Source organism: Nicotiana sylvestris, chromosome 7 (genome assembly GCF_000393655.2).
Source record: "Nicotiana sylvestris chromosome 7, ASM39365v2, whole genome shotgun sequence".
Classification (NCBI taxonomy): Eukaryota; Viridiplantae; Streptophyta; class Magnoliopsida; order Solanales; family Solanaceae; genus Nicotiana; species Nicotiana sylvestris.
Window position 1 is genome coordinate 119,522,241 of NC_091063.1, and position 23,956 is coordinate 119,546,196.

General features: G+C 38.7%; 1 protein-coding gene across 1 annotated transcript; it reads right to left on the bottom strand.

Moving 5' to 3' along the window:
* Positions 1 to 14,924: 14,924 nt before the first annotated feature.
* Positions 14,925 to 16,974, bottom strand: LOC104244305 (zinc transporter 6, chloroplastic). Its single transcript, XM_009799704.2, is given in 3 exon segments — positions 14,925 to 15,270; positions 16,107 to 16,180; positions 16,183 to 16,974. Coding segments are annotated over 3 exon segments (996 nt in total). The 5' UTR covers positions 16,790 to 16,974; the 3' UTR covers positions 14,925 to 14,955.
* Between the last annotated feature and the right edge of the window lie 6,982 nt (positions 16,975 to 23,956).

Genomic DNA, 23,956 nt, shown 5'->3' on the forward strand with positions numbered 1-23,956 from the left:
GCTGGCTAGACTTAGCCACTAAGGCAAAGCCAATAGGAGTAGTACCAGAACCGACTGTACCACCATCTTGGAACCAAATCAAGAAACTATATTAAAATTTCTTTATATTTTGAAAGAGTCTGGATTCTTCATGGTTAATATGCAAGAGAAATTAGTTCTTCAACATAGATATGAATCTGTTTAGCCGGACATAGTCACGGCTAGGGAGAGAGACTAAAAATACTAAAAAGAAGAATAAAAATATGTACCTTGTAGGCCGAGAAGCAAGGCCCTGAAGATGAACTTCAAAACTTTTATTAATTCTTGAACTTGATTTACAAACTATAAACTATATATATATATATATAAGCAATTTATACTAGTATATACATATATAGTTTCCAAGAAAGTGCCTTAGATAAAAAAAAATTAAAAAAAATAGCCTCTATGTATACACACACATATATATAAGGCACTATATATATATAAGGCAATACATACTATACATACTATATATACTATATATAAGCAATTTATACTAGTATATACATATATAGTTTAAGAAAGTGCCTTAGATAAAAAAAAATTAAAAAAAAATAGCCTCTATGTATACACACACATATATATAAGGCACTATATATATATCTAATACATATAAACTATCTATATATATATGTGTGTGTGTGTGTATATATATATACATACATATATATATATAAGGCAATATATATTACATAAGGCAATATATAATTATATATACACATAATACACCTTTATATATACATACTATACATACTATATATACTATATATACTATATATATTTATATAGCTATATATAAGCAATTTATACTTGTATATACATATATAGTTTACAAGAAAGTGCCTTAGTTAAAAAGAATTAAAAAAAAAATAGCCCGGAAAGAAAAAAGCCCGTTAGGCCCGTTTAGGCCCACGGGTCCGGCCCATTTAGTTCGGGACCATGTGGGTTTAGGACCACCGTGGGCCGGTTCCACACATTGGGACCGTGAAGCCCGGGACTGTTTGGCCCGGGATCGCCTCAGCCCAGCCCGCCTAAAGCCCAGGCCCGTTTGGCCCGAGCCCGGACCACAATACAACCTTAACATCATTAATGATAAGAGGTCGATATGCAAGATTATGTGTTGAAGTATCGATAGATTTACCTGTCAAACCCTTTTTTTTATTGGATCCTATAAACAACAAATTCTATATGAATAAGAAAATTTCTTGTGCAAAAAACTGTGGCAGATTAGGCCACAATCCCATCAATTGCCCATATTCAAAGTTTCAAACTGCCAAGGCCAATTCACAAAAAAAATGATCAAGCAACCAATGAACGAGACATAGATAAAGGAGAGTGGAAGACAATATCCTTTACCAAAAAGAAGGTTCCAAGTACGCGTCCAAAACCTCCCATCAAGACAACAACATGTATTAATGCAAAAATATTCGATGCTGCTACAGGTAAGTATCTTAATACCTAAAAATATAGGTACATTGAAAAGGAGCATGCTATTATTTCTGACATTGACAAAAAAAATAAAAATGCTTCTTTCAAAACTGTTAATTCTTCCAAACACACCTTAAATACGTCCAACAAATTTTTCCACCTTCTAGATGCGCCCACTGTTTGTAATGAAACCATTGTTTTATTAACAAATGATTTAGAAGACAACCAATGTATGCAAGTTAAAATGAACATTCCTAAAGATAGGCCGTTACACGTGGAGCCAACTGAAGAAACATTGGAAATTGTAAATCAATCATTAGAAAAAGAAAATATTAAAACAAAATGTTACTATCAACCCTTCAAATATTAAAAAATTACTTCCTCCCACAAACTTTTCTAACATAATTCTTAATAATACTAACAAAAACTCTATCCATAATGAGTCCAAAATACACTTGGCCATGCATGCACAAGCTCACTGTGCATAAGCTCACTGTCAAATGGAAGAAAAAAACTAACATGTGGCAAAGAATAAATCTAAAAATGATCTTGTTAAAACTCATATGTTATTCCACTCATCTTCCATGCAAACTGATACCACAAAGGGTGACAGTAACCCTACTTCTTCATCATCACCTCGTATCAAAATCCATAATATAAACACCATCGTTAGTAAAAACGCCAAGGCTACCATTCACAACGAGAAGGAGATTCAGATTAGTCCATATCCTTCATCAACAGAGGAACCAAACAATGGGAAATCTTCCACCACTCCCTCCTCACCTACCAAATCAACCAATATTTTTCACATCTCCTCCTCTATCACAGAATTACTAACCAACATCATGGCTAGAAGCGGGTCTTTTGGGTCATGGCATCACCTTCAACATCCAAATCAATAGGCAAAACATGTTGATAATAATCCAAAATACACGTTATTTAGCCCAACTTATCTCGGAGGGAATGCATCTGGCGATGAACGATTACACAAAGCAAATGTGGATCAACAACATACTCAACCCCCTAGCCCCCAACATGAACCATACATTGATACAAACCATGCAATCTCAGTGGAACCTTCCAGAAATTACCAACCAACACTACCCACTAAATCTACCAATAAACCTTCCCTTCTTTCCTCCAGAGGAGAACTCGACCCTAAACCCAATATTTATGGCATGGAACATGCATGCAAGCCAGGAGGAAGCACAGTCAGCAAACAACCAACCAATCAACACACACCTAGTTGTAACGATCCGGCGAGTCGTTTCATGAGTTACCACTCCGTTGTCCCCATTTCTGCTTTTTATTGTCTTGTTAAGCTGTATTATGTATTATCGGGTTGTTGGCTCGGGTTCGGAGAGGTTTTGGTAAGGTTTGAGACACTTAGTCTCTTTTGAGTAAGCTTAAGTTGGAAATGTCAACCGGATGTTGACTTATGTGAAAAAGGGCTTGGATGTAAATTCCGATGGTTTGGATAGCTTTAGAAGGTGATTTGGGACTTAGGAGCATGATCGGAATGAGTTTTGGAGGTCCAGGATAGATTTAGGCTTGAATTGGTGAAATTAGAATTTTGGCGTTTTCCGGTTGATAGGTGAGATTTTGATATAGGGGTCGGAATGGAATTCCGGAAGTTGCAGCAGGTCCGTCGTGTCACTTTTGATGTGTGTGTAAAATTTCAGGTCATTCGAATGAGGTTTGATAGACTTTTTTATCGAAAGCGAAATTTGGAAGTTTTTGGAATTCTTAGGCTTGGATCCGATGTTAATTTGGTGTTTTGATGTTGTTTTGAGTTTCTGAAGATTGGAACAAGTTTGAATGCTATTATGGGATATTTTGACATGTTTGGTTGAGGTCCCTAGGGCCTCGGGTGAGTTTTGGGTGGTTGAACGGATCAATTCATGTTGGAAAAAGTTGCAGAAAATTTGCTGTTGGTGTTGCAGATGTTTGGCCTTCGCGTTCGCGAGTTGGATCTCGCATTCGCGAAGGGTTAGGATGTGAGGCAGGAGAGTTGGCCTTCGCATTCACGATGAGGGTCCTGCGTTCACGAAGGGCTGGTGTATGTGTTCATCGCATTCGCGATGGTTATGTCGTGTTCGCGAAGGTTGATCTACTAAGGCATCGCGTTCGCGAGGGGTCATCAGCGTTCGCGTAAGAGGATTTTCGTCAAAGGAAAATTTGTGCTTTGCGAACGTGAGGCTTTGACCGCATTCGCAAAGAAGGATTTCAAATAACTGGAAAGAATGTTTAAAGGAATTTTCGCGATTTATGGCCTAAGTTCACCATTTTTGACTCGGTTTTGGAGATTGAAGAGGGAATCAAAGAAAACTTCTTGGAGGTAAGAATTATGGACTTAATACTCGATCCTATTGTGATTTCTATATAATTAAACATGAAATTTGGGGGATATGAAGCCAAAAATTGGGAAGTTAGGGCTTGGAAATTAGAGACCTTAATCTAGAGATTTGAGGGGTCATTTGTGGTCAGATTTTAATATTCTTGGTATGTATGAACTCGTGGGAGGATAAGGATTCCATTGATGTGACATTTATTGAATTTCGAGACGTGAGACCAGGGTTTGGGTTGGACCAATTTTGGAATTTTTGGTATAATTTGATTATTTTCGCATGGGCTTTGTTCCCTTAGCATATTCTAATGTTATGATTCTGATTTTGTGTAGATTCGGTGTAAATTGAAGCCGAGACGAGAGGCAAAGGCGCCGCAGAGTAGTATTTCATCCAGTTTGAGGTAAGTAACCATTGTAAAGATGGACCTGAGGGTATGAAACCCCTGCATTTTGTATTGTTTTGATAAATGAGGAGACGCACATGCTAGGTGACGAGCGTGTGGGCGTGCACTTGTTGGAATTGTGACTGGTCCGTCCCGTAGCGACTACTAAGCTGCGTATTTGATTTGAAATCTTATGATATCCCGTATTTTAGAGATTAATACTATATTTTGGGTTGTATGCCATGTTTGGGACCTTGTGCCGACCTATTTAGACCCTTAGGGGCATTTCTACTATTTTCCTCACTCTATTTGTTTTGAAAGCATATCCTCAGTCATGTTTTACCTGTTTATTGTTTAAATCAGATTTTATCACTCTACTTCTTAATATGTGAAAAATGTTTGGCTGAGTTCCCTGAATTCCACTAATATGCCCAAGTGTTTGTGAGGTTAATGACTGAGAGAGGTTGAAGACCTAATGGTGAGGATTATATATATATATATATATATATATATATATTATGGATGGGGTTGCACGCAGTAGCAATATTATATATATTATGGATCGGGTTGCACGTCGCAGCGATAATTATATGGATCGGGCTACACGCTGCAGCGATATATATATTAGATCGGGCTGTGCGCCGCAGTGATATAACGCTTGGGATGTAGGAGCCCCTCCAGAGTCTGTACACCCCCAGTAAGTGTAGTCGACTATAAACTATGGATCGGATTGCACGCCGTAGTGGTTATTATGATTATTAATATTATGAGATATTATTGAGCCGGAGTGCTGAGTATGAGTACTATTGACAAGAGCTGAGTCACGAGTGACTGAGAGGCTTGCCCGATAGGCTATATTTATGAGCGATACCTTGTTCGAGGGGCCCGTTTATGATATTTTGTTGCTTTCACTCTTATTTATACTGAGCCTCTGTTGAAAACTACTAAATAAATGATTTCAGAGTATTTTTAATTGAAACTGAAGTTTTTACGAGATGACTGCTTTTAAATTGCAGAATTTGACTTGAAATTTCTGTTGAGATTTATTATATGATTTTTACTACTCGTCACTGCACTCAGACCTTATTTACTTTAGTTACTTACTGAGTTGGCGTACTCATATTACTCCCTGCACCTTGTGTGCAGATCCAGGTGCTCGAACAGCAGAGTGAGGGTTCCCAGCACTCTCAGAGTTTTACCGGAGACTGCAAGGTAGCTGCACGGCATTCGCAACCCTACTTTCCTCCTTCCTATCTTAGTTTTCTGTATTTTTAGACTTATGATATATTAGTAAGTCAGTTGGGTTGTATTTAGAGGCTCTTGACTTGTGACAACAGATTGTTGGGCTGTGTTGGTATATTTTGTACTGTTTTCCGCATATTTTCATTGATTTATATATTTCATATGAGAATTCGAGACTTAATCAATTTTAGAAAAATAGTTTTATAAAAGAATTCACTGTGGTTAAATATTGGATTGGCTTTCCTAGTACTGTGATAGGCGCCATCACGACCGGAGTATTTGGGGTCGTGACACCAACTCCCCAACACAATGCACAAGAACCAAATCCAGTAGAGGAAGAAGAAGAACTCCCACAAAAAGGTATGAAACCGAATGTGGAGTTTTCAAGCCTAAACGAAGTAAAAATACTTCTCTTCCAGATATGTGGAGCAAGAAGTACATCTTCAGCTGCCCCATCACGATGTACAAATGCTCAATGCACATACGTTCACCCCAAGATCCAACTGCAGGAAAGCAAGCAGTGATACTAGTGCCATCAAGGAGAAGGAAGCACAACTCTATAGAATTAGACGCCAACACCAACCAAAACAAATCAATACAAATGAATAGGCGCACTAGTATAATGTTCTAGAATGTAAGGGGAGAAAACAATGATGATTTTCGTAGGAACTTTCGGGAACTTATTAGTACACATAGGCCATGCATGGTAGCTTTACTAGAAATCAAGATGTCAACCCATGCTACACTACTCAATGATTTTAATTTTTCGGAGTTAATAGAGGTACCAGCTGAGGGGCAAGCAGGTGGCAGGGCTATCCTCTATAACCCCATAACCTCATCACAGTGCATCACTTTACTAGGAGAGGGAAAGAAATACATGCAATGCTTCAGGTATGACCCTATAAAATACAATGGCTTTTTAATTCTATATATGCTAGCACTAAGTCAAAATATAGGGACATAATGTGGGATAACCTAGTTTCCATTTCTAATAATTATAAGGGACCTTGGTGTCACACCTCCTTTTTCCGGCACCGCGAGGGGTGAAGGAGTTTTTTCCAATTAAGGGACAATCGAAACGGGATTTGTTTATTTATTTCAGAGTCGCCACTTGGGAGATTTAGGGTGTCCAAAGTCACCAATTTAATCCCGAATCGAGGGAAAGAATGACTCTGTATTACAGTTCGCGACCGTGCTAGAACCAGAAATCCGGATAAGGAATTCTGTTAACCCGGGAGAAGGTGTTAGGCATTCCCGAATTCCGTGGTTCTAGCACGGTCGCTCAACTATCATATTTGGCTTGTTTATCTGATTTTATACCATTATGCGCTCATGTGCAATTTTAACTCTTTACCGCTTTTATTATTAGACTTTTAAAAAAAATGTGAACATCGTTTAAAACATGTCTTTGGATTACGTCACATGAAATGCACCCGCAATCCGGAACACATTTTTATTCAATGTTTTGGGATTTAGATTTGGGTCGCATGAAATGCGCACCCGAATTTAAGAAGATAATTTTAATAGAATCGCGTCTAAAGTGTCTAATGCGTCATTATCTTTTGGGAAGGCCGCGAAATTTGCTAAACGGCCGGTCCCGAATTTCTAAGTATTTCGATAACCAATTATTGAGGGCCCCGCATTTTGTGTTTTCCTGAGCGAGGCTCATCTCATTTTTATTTTAAAGGAATCATCCTGTAGTAACTATGTTTTTCTATTTCCGTCCGTCTCTAAAATGAAAGAATATAATCCTAATTAATTACATACTTGAAAAGGTTATCACTTAGTAGTTATTAGCTTGAGACAAGTGTTAGTGAGAAAGAATATTACTAAATTCGAAATCACAAATAAAATATGGAATTGACAAGTATTATCAAAAGGAAACCAATTATCCTATAACTAATCTAATTCATCCATTGAAATAAAACTTTTACAAATAACTAAAATCAACAATCAACCTTTATTACTGATGTTTGCTAAGGTTTACTAGACTTAATCATTAACTCAACTCGTTTGAGCCCAAATTGTGTCTATTGGATTAATGACTTCAGTGATTAGTACCACGATCTTAACTTAAAATGTAGTGTGTCTACAGATTCTATGGAATTACTAACCATTTTTTTTTTAAGATTTTGCAGAACTAGACCAACCAAACCCCTTTTCAACAAATAAACTGCCTAAAAGCCTAATTCACAAAAAATTAGTTCAAACCCATGCATTATCTTCATATTTAAGATTAATCTACCTTTTCAGATACCATCTCCAACTATGATTACTTAAACTTGTTCAAATCCAACCATTCAATATAATTACAACGAAAAGAAATTCTAAATACCATGTATTTTTTAAACAACTAATAATTTACAAATTTGCAATTTACGAACAAAAGAAAACAGTTCTAATGTACATACAAACAAATAGACAATTATAATGAATTTAAAACTTCAATTCTTCATTTCTTTGTATTTCATGCTTCAAATTTCAGCCTACGAGAACCAGTGTATCAAATTTGTGTACCTGGTATTTGGAAAGCAAAGAGAAGAAGAGGAAGTTCAGTATAGAACAACAGCAATAGCATACACAGTAGCACAGCAGTACAACAACCACCAGTAGACCAATAGTCAATAATAACAATAGTAGGAATCCCAGGAGTAGATCGAAAATAAGAAAATAACCCCCAGCAACTCAATACAATCAGTCTTCCACCAAACAGAAACCCAGAAAAATACTAAACTGAAATCCAACAGTCAAAATGAGACACAAACATATGCAAGGGAACAGTTGTTCCTGATCTATCAAACACTCAAAAACAACCTGAACTCTTAATGAACAAGTTCATCCTTAACAATCTGACTCTAGCTCTTAATGTGAAAAGGTTTCGATTTTTCTGAATATTAGAGTTCTTTTGTTCTATCCCCTTTTTTTTCTTTTTCAGTCTCCTTTTTTCAGTCTAGATTTCTCTCTCTTTTTCAGTCTGCTCTTTTTCTTCTAAAATCTGTTTTTTCTCTCTTTCAGATAATCTGTCCCTTTTACTCTGTTCCCAACATCCCCTTTTATACAAATTGTTCCCCCTCCCTCCAGCCTACTGCCCGGACCCCCTTTTTCCTTTTCAAATCAGTTTTTTTCCACTCAAATAGCACTAAAGCTGTTTTCCAATGAATCAGCCACTAAGGAAAAAAATTTCCTTAAATTCAGCCCCCCATTACCTTTTGTTCCCCCTTAATGTATTAATTAATACCCCCATTATTAAAGCATTAATACTAAAATATAAACCTAACTGTTTCAATCCCAAATTGCCCCTGAAAAACCCTTAAACTGCAGCTATAACCAATTCTCCTAAGTTCTGGACTGAATTTTAACTAAAATGCAACCTTCTAACTCAATAATATCCAATTAACACTTGTAAAACTGAATTCAAACCAATGTCATATCCACATCAAGCCCTAGTATTCAACAAGAAACATTATGACTTAAACCATTAATCCTATCAGATAATTCTGACCTTTCATTAGATCACGCAGGATTACAATATAGATGAAGGATTCAGGGAACAGACTGACTAAAGCAAAATAAAGGAACAATTTCAATACTTTGAACGAAACCAAACTGAACATTAATACCACACAGAACTTGACAAAATAGTGAAGCTAAAGTTGAAACTTGAATCAATATGCACATGAATGAACATCAGGAATTCAAGTTCATTGTCATTAGGATGAAATGTCCTGAAACCAAATGGCCACGGATCAATTATACACAACAACGTTTGACAAACTTTCTGTTCAAACAAGAGTGCATTAATTGACGAGAACTAATTTAATTGACTACTTAAAACAAACGATAACAGTCAATACAAAATAAACGAACAGGCTGTTTCAATCAACAATAATAGGAACATGGACTTATAATAAAATAACTAATCGACGAACTTAACCGAATCGATTACACACATTGTAAACAATTACAACAAACAGAAGCAAATGCTAGAATTGGATCAAATAAACAGGTCTAGCGGAGATGAGAAGAATTTAAAAACAGGGGAAATAAATAAAGCTAAGCAGATATATAGACAGAAAATCATAAATATAAAATAAAGGAAAAAGAAAAATACCTCATAACCTCAAAATTATACGGACCCAGGCGCGAAGTCAGACCTAAGCATTTTGCGGTCGAACAGACTTTAATTGAAGTGTTCTCAACTGAGAACACCTCGATTAAAGTATATTAGACCCCAACCCTTCAATTAATTTGGACAGACTCTATGATTGGAATTTTTAGGGTTCCGTTTTCCCAGATTTAGGGTTCGATCACTTCTAGGCATATTCGAAGGGAATCAAGGGTGGTTTTAGGGGTGAAGAAGGCCTGGGGGTCACCTGGTATGAATTTGAAACAGATCTGGTAAGTTCATGTTTGACTCGAACCTTCAAATGAAGATTCGAGAAGTTCCAGGAAGATTCGAGCTGAACTATTACCAGATTCATGACGAGGGTGGTCAGGAGAAGCTGTGGTGTTAATTTGGTAATAATCAGAGTAGGTGAAGTTTCAGACGAACTCTTCGACTGCAGATTCGAGAAGATCGGTGATGATTTGAAGGAAACTAGCCTCAGATCTGGAAAGAGGATGTTGTGGGGAAGCTATGGTGTTAAGGTGGTGGCCGGCGGCGTAGTTGCCGCCGGGTTTCAGGCGAAGGGGAGCTAAGGCGGCTAGGGTTTAGGTCTGTCTCCAAAGGAGACGATGAACAGGAAGCGGGGGGGTGTTTGGTTTGGGGGGGCTGGGGTAGGATATTTAGTTTATATAGGGGAGGGGTGGTCTGATCTGGGCCGTTCGATCAAGAGAAATCGAAGGTCCAGATCAACTCACTTAACTCAACGGTGTCGTTTGGCTGAAGTTGTGGGATGGGTTGGACCGGTGTGGGCGAAATGGGTCGGGGCTGCTTATGGGTTAGGGTTGGTCGTTAGGGACCGTTGGATTGATTTGGGGTGGACGGTTGTGATTTTTGACGACGAAACGACGTAGTTTCGACATCACACTACGTCGTTTTGCCTGTCTTCGAGGCTGGCTGGTCTGGACCGGGTGAAGGTGAGACTTGGGCCTGATTTTGGCCCAAATTGAAATGGCCCAACCAGGCTTTCTCCTTGTTTACACTTCCTTTTTTTTCATTTTCTTTTAATTCCTAATTACTAAACTTCCTAATTTGAATAAAAAAATCAATATTAACCTTACAAAATATTAATTACCCTTTAGCAACCATTAACACACAAGACAAAACATTAATCACACAATGACACATTTAAATGAAAAAATAGGATAAATGCATATTTTTTGTGATTTTCTTTTTTAGAGCTAAATGACTGTTTAATTAATTCTTAAATGCATAATTGAATCCTAGATATGCATGCAACATGTATTTTTATTTTATTTTTCATTTAACTATAACAAAGTAAACATTCACGGACAAGACACAAGTAATTATCCAAAAATACCACATAAATTCTAAAAATTGCATACAAAGAAAAATTATTTGTGATTTCTTTAGGAGTAGTTCTTGTGAGGCAAAAATCACGTGCTCACACTTGGTTGGTAGGTGGAGATTTTAATGATATTTTTAACAGTAATAAAAAGATGGGGGGAAGACCTATGAAACTAACTAGATCTTCTAAGATATGGAACTATGTTAATAAATGTAATCTCATTGACCTAGATTTTAAGGGATGCAAGTTTACATGATCAAATCATATGAGAAGAAAAAAAAGGCCTTATTATGGAAAGGCTTGATTGAGTGTTTGTCAACGAAGAGTGGCTACAAACATTCCCTAATGCCACAGTCACCCACCTTCCCAAAATATATTCCGACCATAATCCTATTCTAGTCAAATTAAATAACCCTTACAATAATTCAAACTGACCCATTAGGTTAGAAAACATATGGTGTACGCATCCTGAATTCCCCAATGTGGTGGCATCAAAATTGAATAATAAAGACCTCCTAGAAGCTACAAATTCTTTTACTAAAAATATCATAGTATGGGGAAAATCAACTTTTGGTAGCATTCTGAAAAATAAAAAAGGATCCTAGCACGACTAGCTGGTATCCAAAATTCTATCAATTATGGACACAATTATTTCTTATAAGATCTTGAACAATTCCTAACAAATGAATTCAATAATATCCTCAAATTGGAAGAGGATTATTGAAAACTTAGATCTCGTATTAATTGGCTTAACGATGGAGATGCAAACACTAAATGTTTTCACATAGCATCATCCAATAGAAAAAGATAAAATCATATCAGTTTTTTTAAGAATGCTCAAGGTAATTGGATTGACAATCAAAAAGATCTTCTTTATTATGCTCATGACCATTTCAAATCTGTGTTCACTACTAACCACTTTTTAACAAATTAGTCCAGCATTAAGCTGGGTACCGCTTGCTTTGACAACATAGATCTCTCTGCGCTAGAAAAACCATTACTAGATAGTGAAATCAATTCAGCCTTGTTCTCCTTCAAACCATTTAAGTTACCTGGTCCCGACGGTTTGCACCCTTTTTTCTACAAAAGATATTGGCATATCGTAGGTAAATCAGTCTGAACCTTCTGCCACAAAATATTCGATGAAAATGGAATCCCTAGTGAAATAAATATCACATACTTGGGTCTAATTTCAAAATTTTCCAATGCAAATAACCTAAACAATTTCAGGCTAATAGCCATGTGCAACACTATTTATAAAATTATCACAAAAATTATAGTAAATAGACTAAAATCTTTCTTGGACAAGCTAATTAGCCCTTCCCAATCAAGTTTCATTAAAAATAGGAGAGCGAATGATAATGCCATTATTATCCAGGAAGTAACTAACCATTTTAAAAAAACTAGTGGTAAAGTTGGAGACATGTTAGTCAAGATCGATCTAGAAAAATTTTTCGATAAATTGGAATGGTCATTTATTTAATGAATATTATTATACTTTAAGTTCCCTACAAAGATATCTAAACTTATTTTGTCTTGCATCACTACAAGCTCAATAGCAGTTCTAGTAAATAGATCCAAAACAAACTACTTCTGCCCTAGTAGAGGTATCAGGCAAAGCGACCCGATATCTCCATATATTTTTATCTTATGTATGGAAATGCTATCTAGGTATATATACCATCAAGTTGACATCATGGATGGGATACCATTAAACTATGTTCCAAAGGCCCCCATTTGTCACACTTATTCTTTGCAGATGATCTAGTTCTAATGGGAAAATCAAATAGCAAAATATGTTCCACCATCCGTAAGGGTCTAGACTTTTTTTGTGAAATATCTGGACAAAATATCAACTACAGTAAATCTAGAATTATTTTCTCCAAATATTGTACTAAAGACTATATTGCCAACATCTCCATAGGATTAGGTATCAAAAGTAATACGTCCTTTTGAAAATATTTAGGTTTTCCAATAATTAATGAGAATCCTACACACAAGGACTACCAACACATTATCGATAATATGCGTGCTAGATTATCAGGCTGGAAAACAAATTGTATGAACTTAGTACGGAGAGTCACTCTGATTTCATCATCCCTTTCAAGCCTCCCAACTTACTATATGCAATATATCCTCCTATCCCCCAAAAATCTTAAAATAATTGATAAATTACAAAGGAATTTCGTATGGGGTACTACTGATACCAAAAAGAAACTACATCTTCTTAATTGGGATATAGTCACAAACAAAAAAGAATATGGTGGATTGGGAATAAAGAAAGCTAAATCAAAAAATTTAGCCATACTAGCTGGTCTACCATGGAGATTAGCTAATAATCCTTCTTTACCTTTGGGCACATGTCATCACCAACAAATATAGTAATCATTCTAAATACAACACTTCCTTTATCTGAAAAAGCATTACCACATGATGGTTAATTGCCAACAAGAAGTAGCATGGTCTATCCATCATAATTAATATTTGGGATAGTAAGTTGATCCCTAACTGTACTCTTAGGAATTATGTTACAAGACCCCTCAACAAACATGAAACTACTGTATCAGTTAAAAATATTATTTCTAACAACGTTTGGGACTTGGGGGGAAATTTCGTTTAATATCCCTACTGGTATACAAGGAAGGATTACTGCCATCATTATCGACCTAGGGGCTAACAAGGACACCTTAATATGGGGTATGAGCAATAATGGTACCTTCACAACAAATTCGTGCTATGACTTAATTGACAAAAGTGCTCCTACACAGAAAAAATTTAATTGGATCTGTAAACTCATGTGCTTTAAAAAAATCAAACACTTCTTCTGGCTTTGTCACCATAATAGATTACCTTGTAGATATCATTTGGCACGCATAAGAATGAACATTAACGAATTGTCTACTATTTGTAGAAAGGATACTGAAGATATTAGTCATATATTTATGGGATGCTTTTTGGCCAAAAAATTATGGGAACAATTAGGTCTAGTGATTAAATGTCCGAACAATAATGACTGGCTAAACTATGTTAGGGAGCTAGCTCCATGCATACCTAGTAACCACATCTCTTGATCTAATGTATTCCTATTTGTCATTTGGTGTATCTGACTAAGTAGAAATAACAATAACATAAACAACACTTCGAAAGGAATTTACATACCCTTTATATTAAATCAAGCCACTCAATAGAAGCTATTGACTGACTGTGAGACTAATCTAGACAGGCAAATTCAAATAAGAGTTGGCTCAGCACCATGTACAGGTTGGTACAAATTAAACATAGACGGAGCATTCAAAGAGGGGTGAGGGTGGGGGTGGGTGGGTGGGGGGGACACATGGAGAAGTAGGAGGGGTTTTTAGGAGCTCCAGTGGGGAATGGGTCCTAGGATTCCAAATGAAAACTTATGCAAATTCACCCATCCAAACCGAACTACAAGCCCTCTACCAAGGACTACATCTTGCTCATGACATGAAGCTGCAGCCTTTAGAGGTGGAAACAGACGCCACGCAGGTAATTATCTATATTAACAATGGCTGTATAATTTATGACTCTATCATTAATACATGCAGGTGGTTAATCTTCGGAATGGGCATGATAGTGATCCAGCATAACTTTCGTCAAGGCAATGAAGTGGCTCATCATTTGGCAAAGCAGGCATACATGCTTCCTAGTATCAATAAACTCTATCGTCTAGTTAATCCTCCAACTGATGTCACGACCAGGATGTGGCGGACAAGGTGAGAGACGTTCATGTTAAAACTGTTTCTTCTAATGGTTGTAGGCATCTGGCAAAATTTGGTAACCAAAATGTTGTGCATGGGTTATCCTCTCTATGTAATGATCCTCTGGATCAAAACTACTCTAGTGTGTAATTTCTCATGAAATAAATTCCTAGTTTGTAAAAAAAAAAGAAAAAAGAAATAGTTTTATTATTTTATTTTCCTTGCCGAGGTATCTATGTTTGTCTGCAAAGGATATAAAAATACACGGACAAAATTAATGACAAAACCTAAGTTTCTAGTTCCAAAAAGCTAACAACTAAGGATACACAAGTTTATTATTTTCAAGCCCAAAGAGCAAGGATTGACATAGATGTAGAACCAAGAACAAGAGCTAAAAAAGATGCCTTTTTCAAGAATGGTTGGCCACTCATCACTTTGTTGTGAAAGAAATCAAGAGCAATAAGATCAACGAGAGCCATATATATAAGTATACCAGAAGACAAAGATCCCAGTAAACCTTCAAGGATTAATGCATTTGGGCTTGTGTCGTCGTACCCTGTTATTGAGAACATTATCATCCCCAATACTATAACCATTGGTGTTGTCACTGAGAACATGAAGCTCATGTAGGCTTTCGTTCCAAAGCAAAATCCCGCCTGTAATAAGCATTACTATTAATTTTTATTCTATTAACGTTTATTACATGCTATGAAATTTTAAGTTAATTAAGTTCTCATCCTTGTATTTGAAATTTGTACTTTACCTGCCAAACACTTGTCCGCATATGCAGTTTCTTTTTCTTATTGAACAATAGGATATAGCGAACAAATATAGGACCAAACCTATAATTCCCTTTTGACAATCCTTAGATGAAGCTTTAAAATATATATAAATAAAATTTTATATTATTAGTTTAATTACAGTTATAATAAATTTCACACCATTTTTGAAGTTAACCATTTAATACTTATTTCAGAGAGCTACAGACAGAGGCCTTTTAAAGATGTGATTGTATAAAAAAGTTTCACGGTTAATGCATAAAAACTCATTAATTACTTGGGTAGTAGAATTTCAATCGAGCATCTTTTTAAAAGTACTCCCTCCGTTTACTTTTACTTAGCACGTTTTGACTTTTCGGCCCCTTAAGAAATAATAAATGAAGTGTATAATTTATCATGATACCCGTATTGATTGATACATATTTTATTAGATTTGAGAAAATAATTTAAAATGAGTAATAAATATTGTGGGTACAACATGAAAAAAAATTGTCTTTCTTTTAATATGCGTAAAGTGACAAGTAAAAATCAAAATTAATTTTTAGTATATATTTCAAGTAAAAGTGAATGTGAATAGAGGGACTATCTTTCATACTTAATTAATTAAAAAAAGAACATATTGTTAGCAGCATGAATTTTATATGAATATCTATTGCTAAATGCTTAGAGCATGTATCACAATTTAGAAAAAGCAATAAATGATGGTTAATAACCTGAGCAATGCAACCTCCAAGACCCATTCCTTCAAATATCTGGTGAAAGGATAGTGCAGCCACAAGCGGTCTAAAGTGCACTCATTCCGAGACATCCCCAGAGTCACCCCTATTATAACAGAATGAAAAATTATTCCTATTTCCAACACCTGCGATACCAATCTCTGCTTCAGTTTCACCAATTCCTCTTCCTCGATGATATCCCCAGTATCCGTTTTTTTACTCACCGTTTCTAATTCTTCACATGTCACAACTGGTGTATAATCTTTATTACGATTTTGACTATGATCAGCCTGCCCATGACTTTCCACATGAGAAGTCGCCGTCAAGTCAACTAACAATGCCATTAATACACCGATCAATGTTATGAGACCGGAAAACGGGAAATCCTTCCATGGATGACGGAAAGAAACCTGACAATCGGAAAGAGTATTAAAGGCATCTGGAAGGACGTGAACGAGCGACGTGGAAAGAATCACACCAGCCGCGAAGCACTTGATTATTAGAATTGTCTTATCGTAAACCGGTTTCCCATGAAACAAGCGGGCTAAAAAAACCGGTAACGTTACGCCGATAACACTAGTGAAGAATATCATGAATATTGAAACAAGTTTGAGATTTGGTGCCCCTTTACTGCCTCTACAGGCTAAAGCTCGCGCTGTATCGGTGACACACAAACCCATTTTTATGTCTTCGATCGGTTTTGGGTTTTGATTTTGAGACAGTTGTTTCAGTGGACTGGTTCAAGGTTGTTACTCTCGTTTCTCGTAATACTCGTAATAATAGCAAATGTGTTGATGCATTAGTGATAAGACTGACTTTTTTTTGGGAGGAGAATGGTTGGTGTGGCGCCCGCAATTGTTTGAGATAGTTGGGATGGTTTTGGAAGAAATTAAAGCGGAGGACACCACTATAAGCGTTTTGTTTTGTCAAGTTACCATTAGTACTGTTACGCAACGCCTTCCTGATGATTTTTGGAAGGGCAACGTAAGGCTAAGCAACCGATGTCAGGGCGGTTGTTGTCCGCCAATGAGGTCCTCGCCGCACGCTAGACTAGATTGTCAGTGCCGTGCGGGAAAACCAATGTCGTAAGCAAATTGCGGAAGCTGAGAGAGAATTGGGTTTTGAATGATGATGATGATTTTATTGCTGAATGAAAATGCTGATTACAATGATGTGGTGTCGAGGGGGAGAGACACCAGAAAATGCTGATTGAAATGTTTGATTGTTTGGTCCCCCTTAATAATGCTTAAAAAAAATAAACCAACATGACAAGACTAGTCCTAATAAAGCTGTAGAAGCACACTGAAATGAAAATGATGAAAACTAGTCTATGATTACAATGAAAAGGACTTAGATTATTACAAGGAAAAACTAAGTCCGATGGCAGCATCTTTGTCTTGCGGGTCTGCGCGCGCGTTGCTGTGGGCGCGCGCGACACTTGATGTGCTGGCCTGAGGCTGGGCACTGGTGCTTGGCATCAGGGTCTGTGCGCGAGGCGCTGCTGGAATGGGCCTGCAGCTGGGCGCTGGCGAGGCATCAGGATCTGCGCGCGCGGCATTGTCAGGGCGCGCGGCGCTGTTGTCATTGGCCAGCCCTTGGGCGCTGGCGAGAGGCATCGGTGGGGCGACAGAGGCACATGCGCGCTTGTCGCTTGGCGCAGCCAAGACCACGGGGCCGACCATGGCGCTAGGCATTGTGAGGCTTGCTAGGCCGCCATGGGGCGCGGCCAAGGGGTCATGGGGCATGTCTGGAAAGCAGCCCATGACATTCTCCCCCACCTGAGTTGGCGCCGTCCTCGGAGCCTTATGATGATGATGATGATGATGATGTTTCTGATGGTTGTTGGATGGGAGGTCTGCGCCCCTCTGTTGTTTGAGCTTGCTGTTGTAGCGAAGCAATGATTTCATGCGGCTGACATGGAAGACTGGATGGATCTTCCACCAGGATGGAGTTTTTACCTGGTATGTGGACTCCCCAATGCGTTTTTCAATGGACAGGGGCCCGATGTATTTTTGTTGCAGGCGAGGGTCATGGGTCCTTTCTGCAAACAAGTACTGCTTTGGGATGCGTAGCATTACTTTGTCCCCTGGTTGATGTTGGGAAAAGCAACGCTTTTGTTCGGTGAACCTTTTTGCCCGCTCTTGGGCCCTGATGAGATAGCTCCGCACTATCTCCATGTTGCGCTCCCATTCGCTCGAGAAGTTGGCAGCTCGAGGAGATTTCGGCATGGTTGATGCATTCACCGTCTGCGGGAGAAGCGGTTGCTGTCCGGTAACAATTTCAAAAGGGCTCTTGTTTGTATGATGGCTCTTTTGAGAATTGAAACACAGTTGAGCAGCATCCAGGAGCTTCACCCAATGTTTCTGTGATCCGGTTGCGAAGTTGCGGAGATATTCCTCCAGCATGTCATCGAACCGGTCTGTCTGGCCATCCGATGGTGGATGGATGTCTGTGTTGTGACTCAATGTTGACCCAAAGCACCTGAAGAGATGGGTCCAGAAGTTGCTAGTAAAGCGTGAGTCGCGCCTACTAACAATGTTTTTGGGCAGGCCCCAATGTTTGACAATGTGCGAGAAGAAGAGTCGAGCTGTATCTTCTGCTGAGATGTTTTGCGGGGCTGCTATGAAAGTTGCATAGTCTGAGAACTGATCTATGACAACCATGATGGATGCAAGATTGCCGACTTGGGGCAATCCCGTGATGAATCTGAGGGAAACACTTTCCCATGGTCTCTGAGGGACATGTGATGGCTGCGAGGGTCCCGGCTGTGATGAGTGATCCGACTTGTCCTTGTGGCATGGCTGACAAGTCTTCACACGATGATGAGCGTCACCAGTCTTTTGAGGCCGATGACATGATGACTGATTGTTGCTGCGAAGGGTAGCCTGAACCTGAGGTTCATGTCTGTTGACTACCTTCTCCAACTGCATGGCCGAGATGTTTTCAGCGGCCATCTTTATGGGAAAGCATGGTATGGTGCAGGGCTTGGCCCCGTTTTCTCCCATCATCAGGAGCATGTTGGCAAATGGTACTGGAATGGTGTTGGTTTGCCTCATGAACTCCAAACCCACTATGATGTCGAAGTCATCTATGATTGCGATGCGCAGGTCGATGCTTCCTTTGTATGGGCCAAGTTTCACTGGGACATTTGTAGCTGTTCCACCCAATGTCTGAGGTGGTGAGTTGATAGCCTTGACGCGGCCTTTGCTCTTTTGTACCACAAGACCTAGGCGCTCTACTTGCGTTGATGACAAGTAGTTATGGGTGGCACCCGTGTCTATCAATGCGTGAAGGGGCTTGCCGTTCACTTTCAATTCGACGAACATTAGGGTCCTCGCTTGCTTAGGAGGTCCTTCGTCCATCTTTTCTTTCCCTTTCCTGGTGATCGGGACTGATGTTTTCTTAGGAGGACATGCACTGGTCCCCGCTAAGGCATGAGGGATAGAGCCAACAATTGCATTGAAGGCGCCTACCTGGTTGTCTTCAGATGTGTCTGATGCATCTGTCTCATCCTCGACAGTCTGATGAGCATTGACCTTGATGTTTGGGCATTCATTGTTCCAATGTGCCCCGCCGCAATGACGGCATTCTGAGGGAGGCTTTCTCCCCTGATTGTTGTTGATGGATGCAGCACTGTTGCTGTTGGAGGGAGGAGTCTTAGTTTTGGATGCACTCCGATCTCCCCCACTTTTGCTTGGGCCACCATTGCTGGGATGGTGCCCGTTGAATCCCCCTCGGACAGACGGCTGGGGCCTGTCGTTCTGAGTTCCCAAATGATAGTCGCCAAGGCATTCTGCAGCTTGAATGGCCTTGGGCAGGGTGTCTACCCGTTGTCGCTGTAGTTCCATACGGGCATGAGGTTTCAAACCTTCTATGAATGCGAAGAGTTTGTCTTTGTCCCCCATGTCGCGTATGTTTAGCATGAGTGCGGAGAATTCGCGCACGTACTCCCTCACTGATCTGGTGTGGCGGAGGTCCCGTAGCTTTCTCCTGGAATTGTATTCCACATTTTCGGGAAAGAACTGCAGGCGTATGGCTACCTTCAATTCGTCCCATGTCTGAAGAGTATCTTCACCGGCCTTGATGGCTTCGTGTTTGACCCGCCACCAAAGTTTGGCATCGCCCTGAAGATACATGGCAGCAGTCGCTACCTTTTTGGATTCCTCCAAATGGCCCACGGCATCGAAGTATTGTTCGATGTCGAAGATGAAGTTTTCCACTTCTTTAGCATCCCGGGATCCGTCGTATGGCTTTGGCTCCGGTATCTTAAGCTTTTGTGGAATGGGGGTGAGATCTGCTGCACCCCTGATGTGATGGTTGCCTTCTCGAAGTAGGCTCTGTAAGGCAGCATTGACAACGTTGAGCTTGTCAGTCAAGTCGTTTATGGTTTGCTGCATGGCAGTTAGTCTGTCTGCCTCATGTTGCTGATGGGCTAAATCGTCGGCACGCTCCTGTTGGAGGTCCTCAAATTTGCCATGGATGTTGGCAGTTTCAATGGCTGCCGTTTGTCGGTCCTCGTCGGAGTCACGACTGATGTTTGCAATGTCATTTTCGGCCTGCCGCATTCGGCGGTCCAGGTCGTCCAACCTTTGCACTAGGTTGTTGCTTTGATCAGGCACCGTTTCTACGATGGGTCGTAATCGGTCAACCGTCTCTTCTAGGGATGCTAGACGCTCCCCATGATTCACCATGGTCAGAAATGGTGATGATGGCAAATGTTTTCCCTCGTCCGATGTCGAGCCTAGGCTCTGATACCAACTGTTACGCAACGCCTTCCTGATGATCTTTGGAAGGGCAACGTAAGGCTAAGCAACCGATGTCAGTGCGGTTGCTGTCCGCCAATGAGGTCCTCGCCGCACGCTAGACTAGATTGTCAGTGCCGTGCGGGAAAACCAATGTCGTAAGCAAATTGCGGAAGCTGAGAGAGAATTGGGTTTTGAATGATGATGATGATTTTATTGCTGAATGAAAATGCTGATTACAATGATGTGGTGTCGAGGGGGAGAGACACCAGAAAATGCTGATTGAAATGTTTGATTGTTTGGTCCCCCTTAATAATGCTTAAAAAAAATAAACCAACATGACAAGACTAGTCCTAATAAAGCTGTAGAAGCACACTGAAATGAAAATGATGAAAACTAGTCTATGATTACAATGAAAAGGACTTAGATTATTACAAGGAAAAACTAAGTCCGATGGCAGCATCTTTGTCTTGCGGGTCTGCGCGCGCGTTGCTGTGGGCGCGCGCGACACTTGATGTGCTGGCCTGAGGCTGGGCACTGGTGCTTGGCATCAGGGTCTGTGCGCGAGGCGCTGCTGGAATGGGCCTGCAGCTGGGCGCTGGCGAGGCATCAGGATCTGCGCGCGCGGCATTGTCAGGGCGCGCGGCGCTGTTGTCATTGGCCAGCCCTTGGGCGCTGGCGAGAGGCATCGGTGGGGCGACAGAGGCACATGCGCGCTTGTCGCTTGGCGCAGCCAAGACCACGGGGCCGACCATGGCGCTAGGCATTGTGAGGCTTGCTAGGCCGCCATGGGGCGCGGCCAAGGGGTCATGGGGCATGTCTGGAAAGCAGCCCATGACAGTAAGTATGAACAAATTCAGACTGTGAAACTGCGAATGGCTCATTAAATCAGTTATAGTTTGTTTGATGGTATCTACTACTCGGATAACCGTAGTAATTCTAGAGCTAATACGTGCAACAAACCCCGACTTCTGGAAGGGATGCATTTATTAGATAAAAGGTCGACGCGGGCTTTGCCCGTTGCTGCGATGATTCATGATAACTCGACGGATCGCACGGCCATCGTGCCGGCGACGCATCATTCAAATTTCTGCCCTATCAACTTTCGATTAAATGAGGTGTTTGGCTCGGCACGGAAGTTTAAGTAAAAAGAAGAAGACTTTTGAAACTTATGGTCTTAAAAACTTAAGGTCATCTCCAACCTTATTCCCATTTCTTTTTGGGATAATTTAGCTCCAACCCTCCCCCATTTTTGTCCCTAAAATGGGGATAAATAGTGTTCCCTCAAATATGGGGTACACTATTCATCTCCCCTGTTACTATTCATCACTTTTTTATTATTATTTTATTATTTAATCTTTTAATTTATCTCTTTATATATATCTAATTATGTTTATGTAGTGTTTTTATAACATTAATTTTACATCTTAACTTTGGTGTATAATTTTGATAAATTAATTTTCGTGCATTTATTATTTTTATGTAAAATTGTAAGTTAATTTTATTATAAGTTATAATTGTACAAAAAATATATAATTATCTCAAAACATGAATGGTGCGAATATAAAATATTAGATGTTGCAATGACTTCACTTTTATTTGAATTATTAGTTAATCTATAATAATTGCTTACAAATTATATTATTTAAAATTTTATAAAATTGTTTTAATGGAAATTACAAATTAATAAAAATAAAAGATGGAATTTGTTTAATGGAATGAAATTGAAATGAGAGATAATAATATAATATAGAAGAGAGAGAAGAATATAAAAAAGTTTGGGAAAAAAAATGGGGGAATGGTTGGAGTAAGTTGTCCCCAAAATGGGAAAATTCCCATTTTGGGGACCAAAAATGGGGTAAAGGTTGGAGATGCCCTATGGGGTAAAAAGTTTGTGGGGCCATGACATTTGTGTGACTATAAAAGCTTCTCATTAAGGATAAATGGATAAAATAAAATAGTTTAAAGTTAAACTATTTCCAAATTTAGAAATACATCATTTGTTTTAGAACAGACTAAAAAGGAAAGTATCTCACGAAAAGAGTATTTGGTACGCCCTCATAGTGACCAGCGAGATTCTTGCCACCTGTTAGCCACGTACACAACATAGGGGCATGAGATTCGAAATGGTTACATCCCAGATAGGCTATAAATATTTTACTTCTAACAGTGTAACAAGTTATAGACACTCTAAACTACATAAAATATTCTACAAGTTACTTTCTTAGGTATATTCATGTAGGATCTGTATACTCCCTCCGTTTTGTATAATATGAGGTAGTTTGATGCGACATGGAGTTTAAGAAAAAAAAAAGATTTTTGAAATTTATGGTTTTAAAAGCTTAAGGGGTAAAAAGTTTGTGGGGCCATGACATTTGTGTGGCTATAAAAGCTTCTCATTAAGGGTAAATGTGTAACATGAAAGAGTTTAAAATTGAATCATTTTCAAATTTAGAAATGTGTCATTTCTTTTGGAACAGACTAAAAGGGAAAGTACCTTATTTAATATGAAACGGATGGAGTATATATTAAAAGAATAAAGTTTTCATTGTGATTAAGCCAAGTGACAAGTTATTATAAAGCCGCTTGGCAATTTAGGAGAACATTTATAATAACATTTAATTTAAACTAAAAGGTAAGATTTTTTTTTTTGAAATTTAAATCTATATCTATATATATATATATTAAAGCAAGAAAGTTTGCACTGTGGTTAAGCCAAGTGGCAAGCTAATATAAAGCCACTTGGTAATTTAGGATAATATTTATTATAGTATTTAATTTAAATTGAAAGATAGTATTTCTTTAATTTAAATAGAAAGATAGTAAATAAGATTCTTTTGAATTTGAATGGAAAGAAAGTTAAATTTGAATTGATTGATTAATTAATTATGAAAGCTAATCAACACATAAATGTTCCAATTCAAACGAGAGATTCAACGAGTGAGGCGAATTGTTCTAAATAATGAGAAAGAGTTTTTTGAAATTTGATTTCACAACAAAAACAACAGAAAAAACAAAAACATGTTTGTTACCAGAAATAAGACTAAAAAAATCTAGGTTCAAACCCATATTCATAATTAGCGAGTTGTTGGATCAAAACTTAAC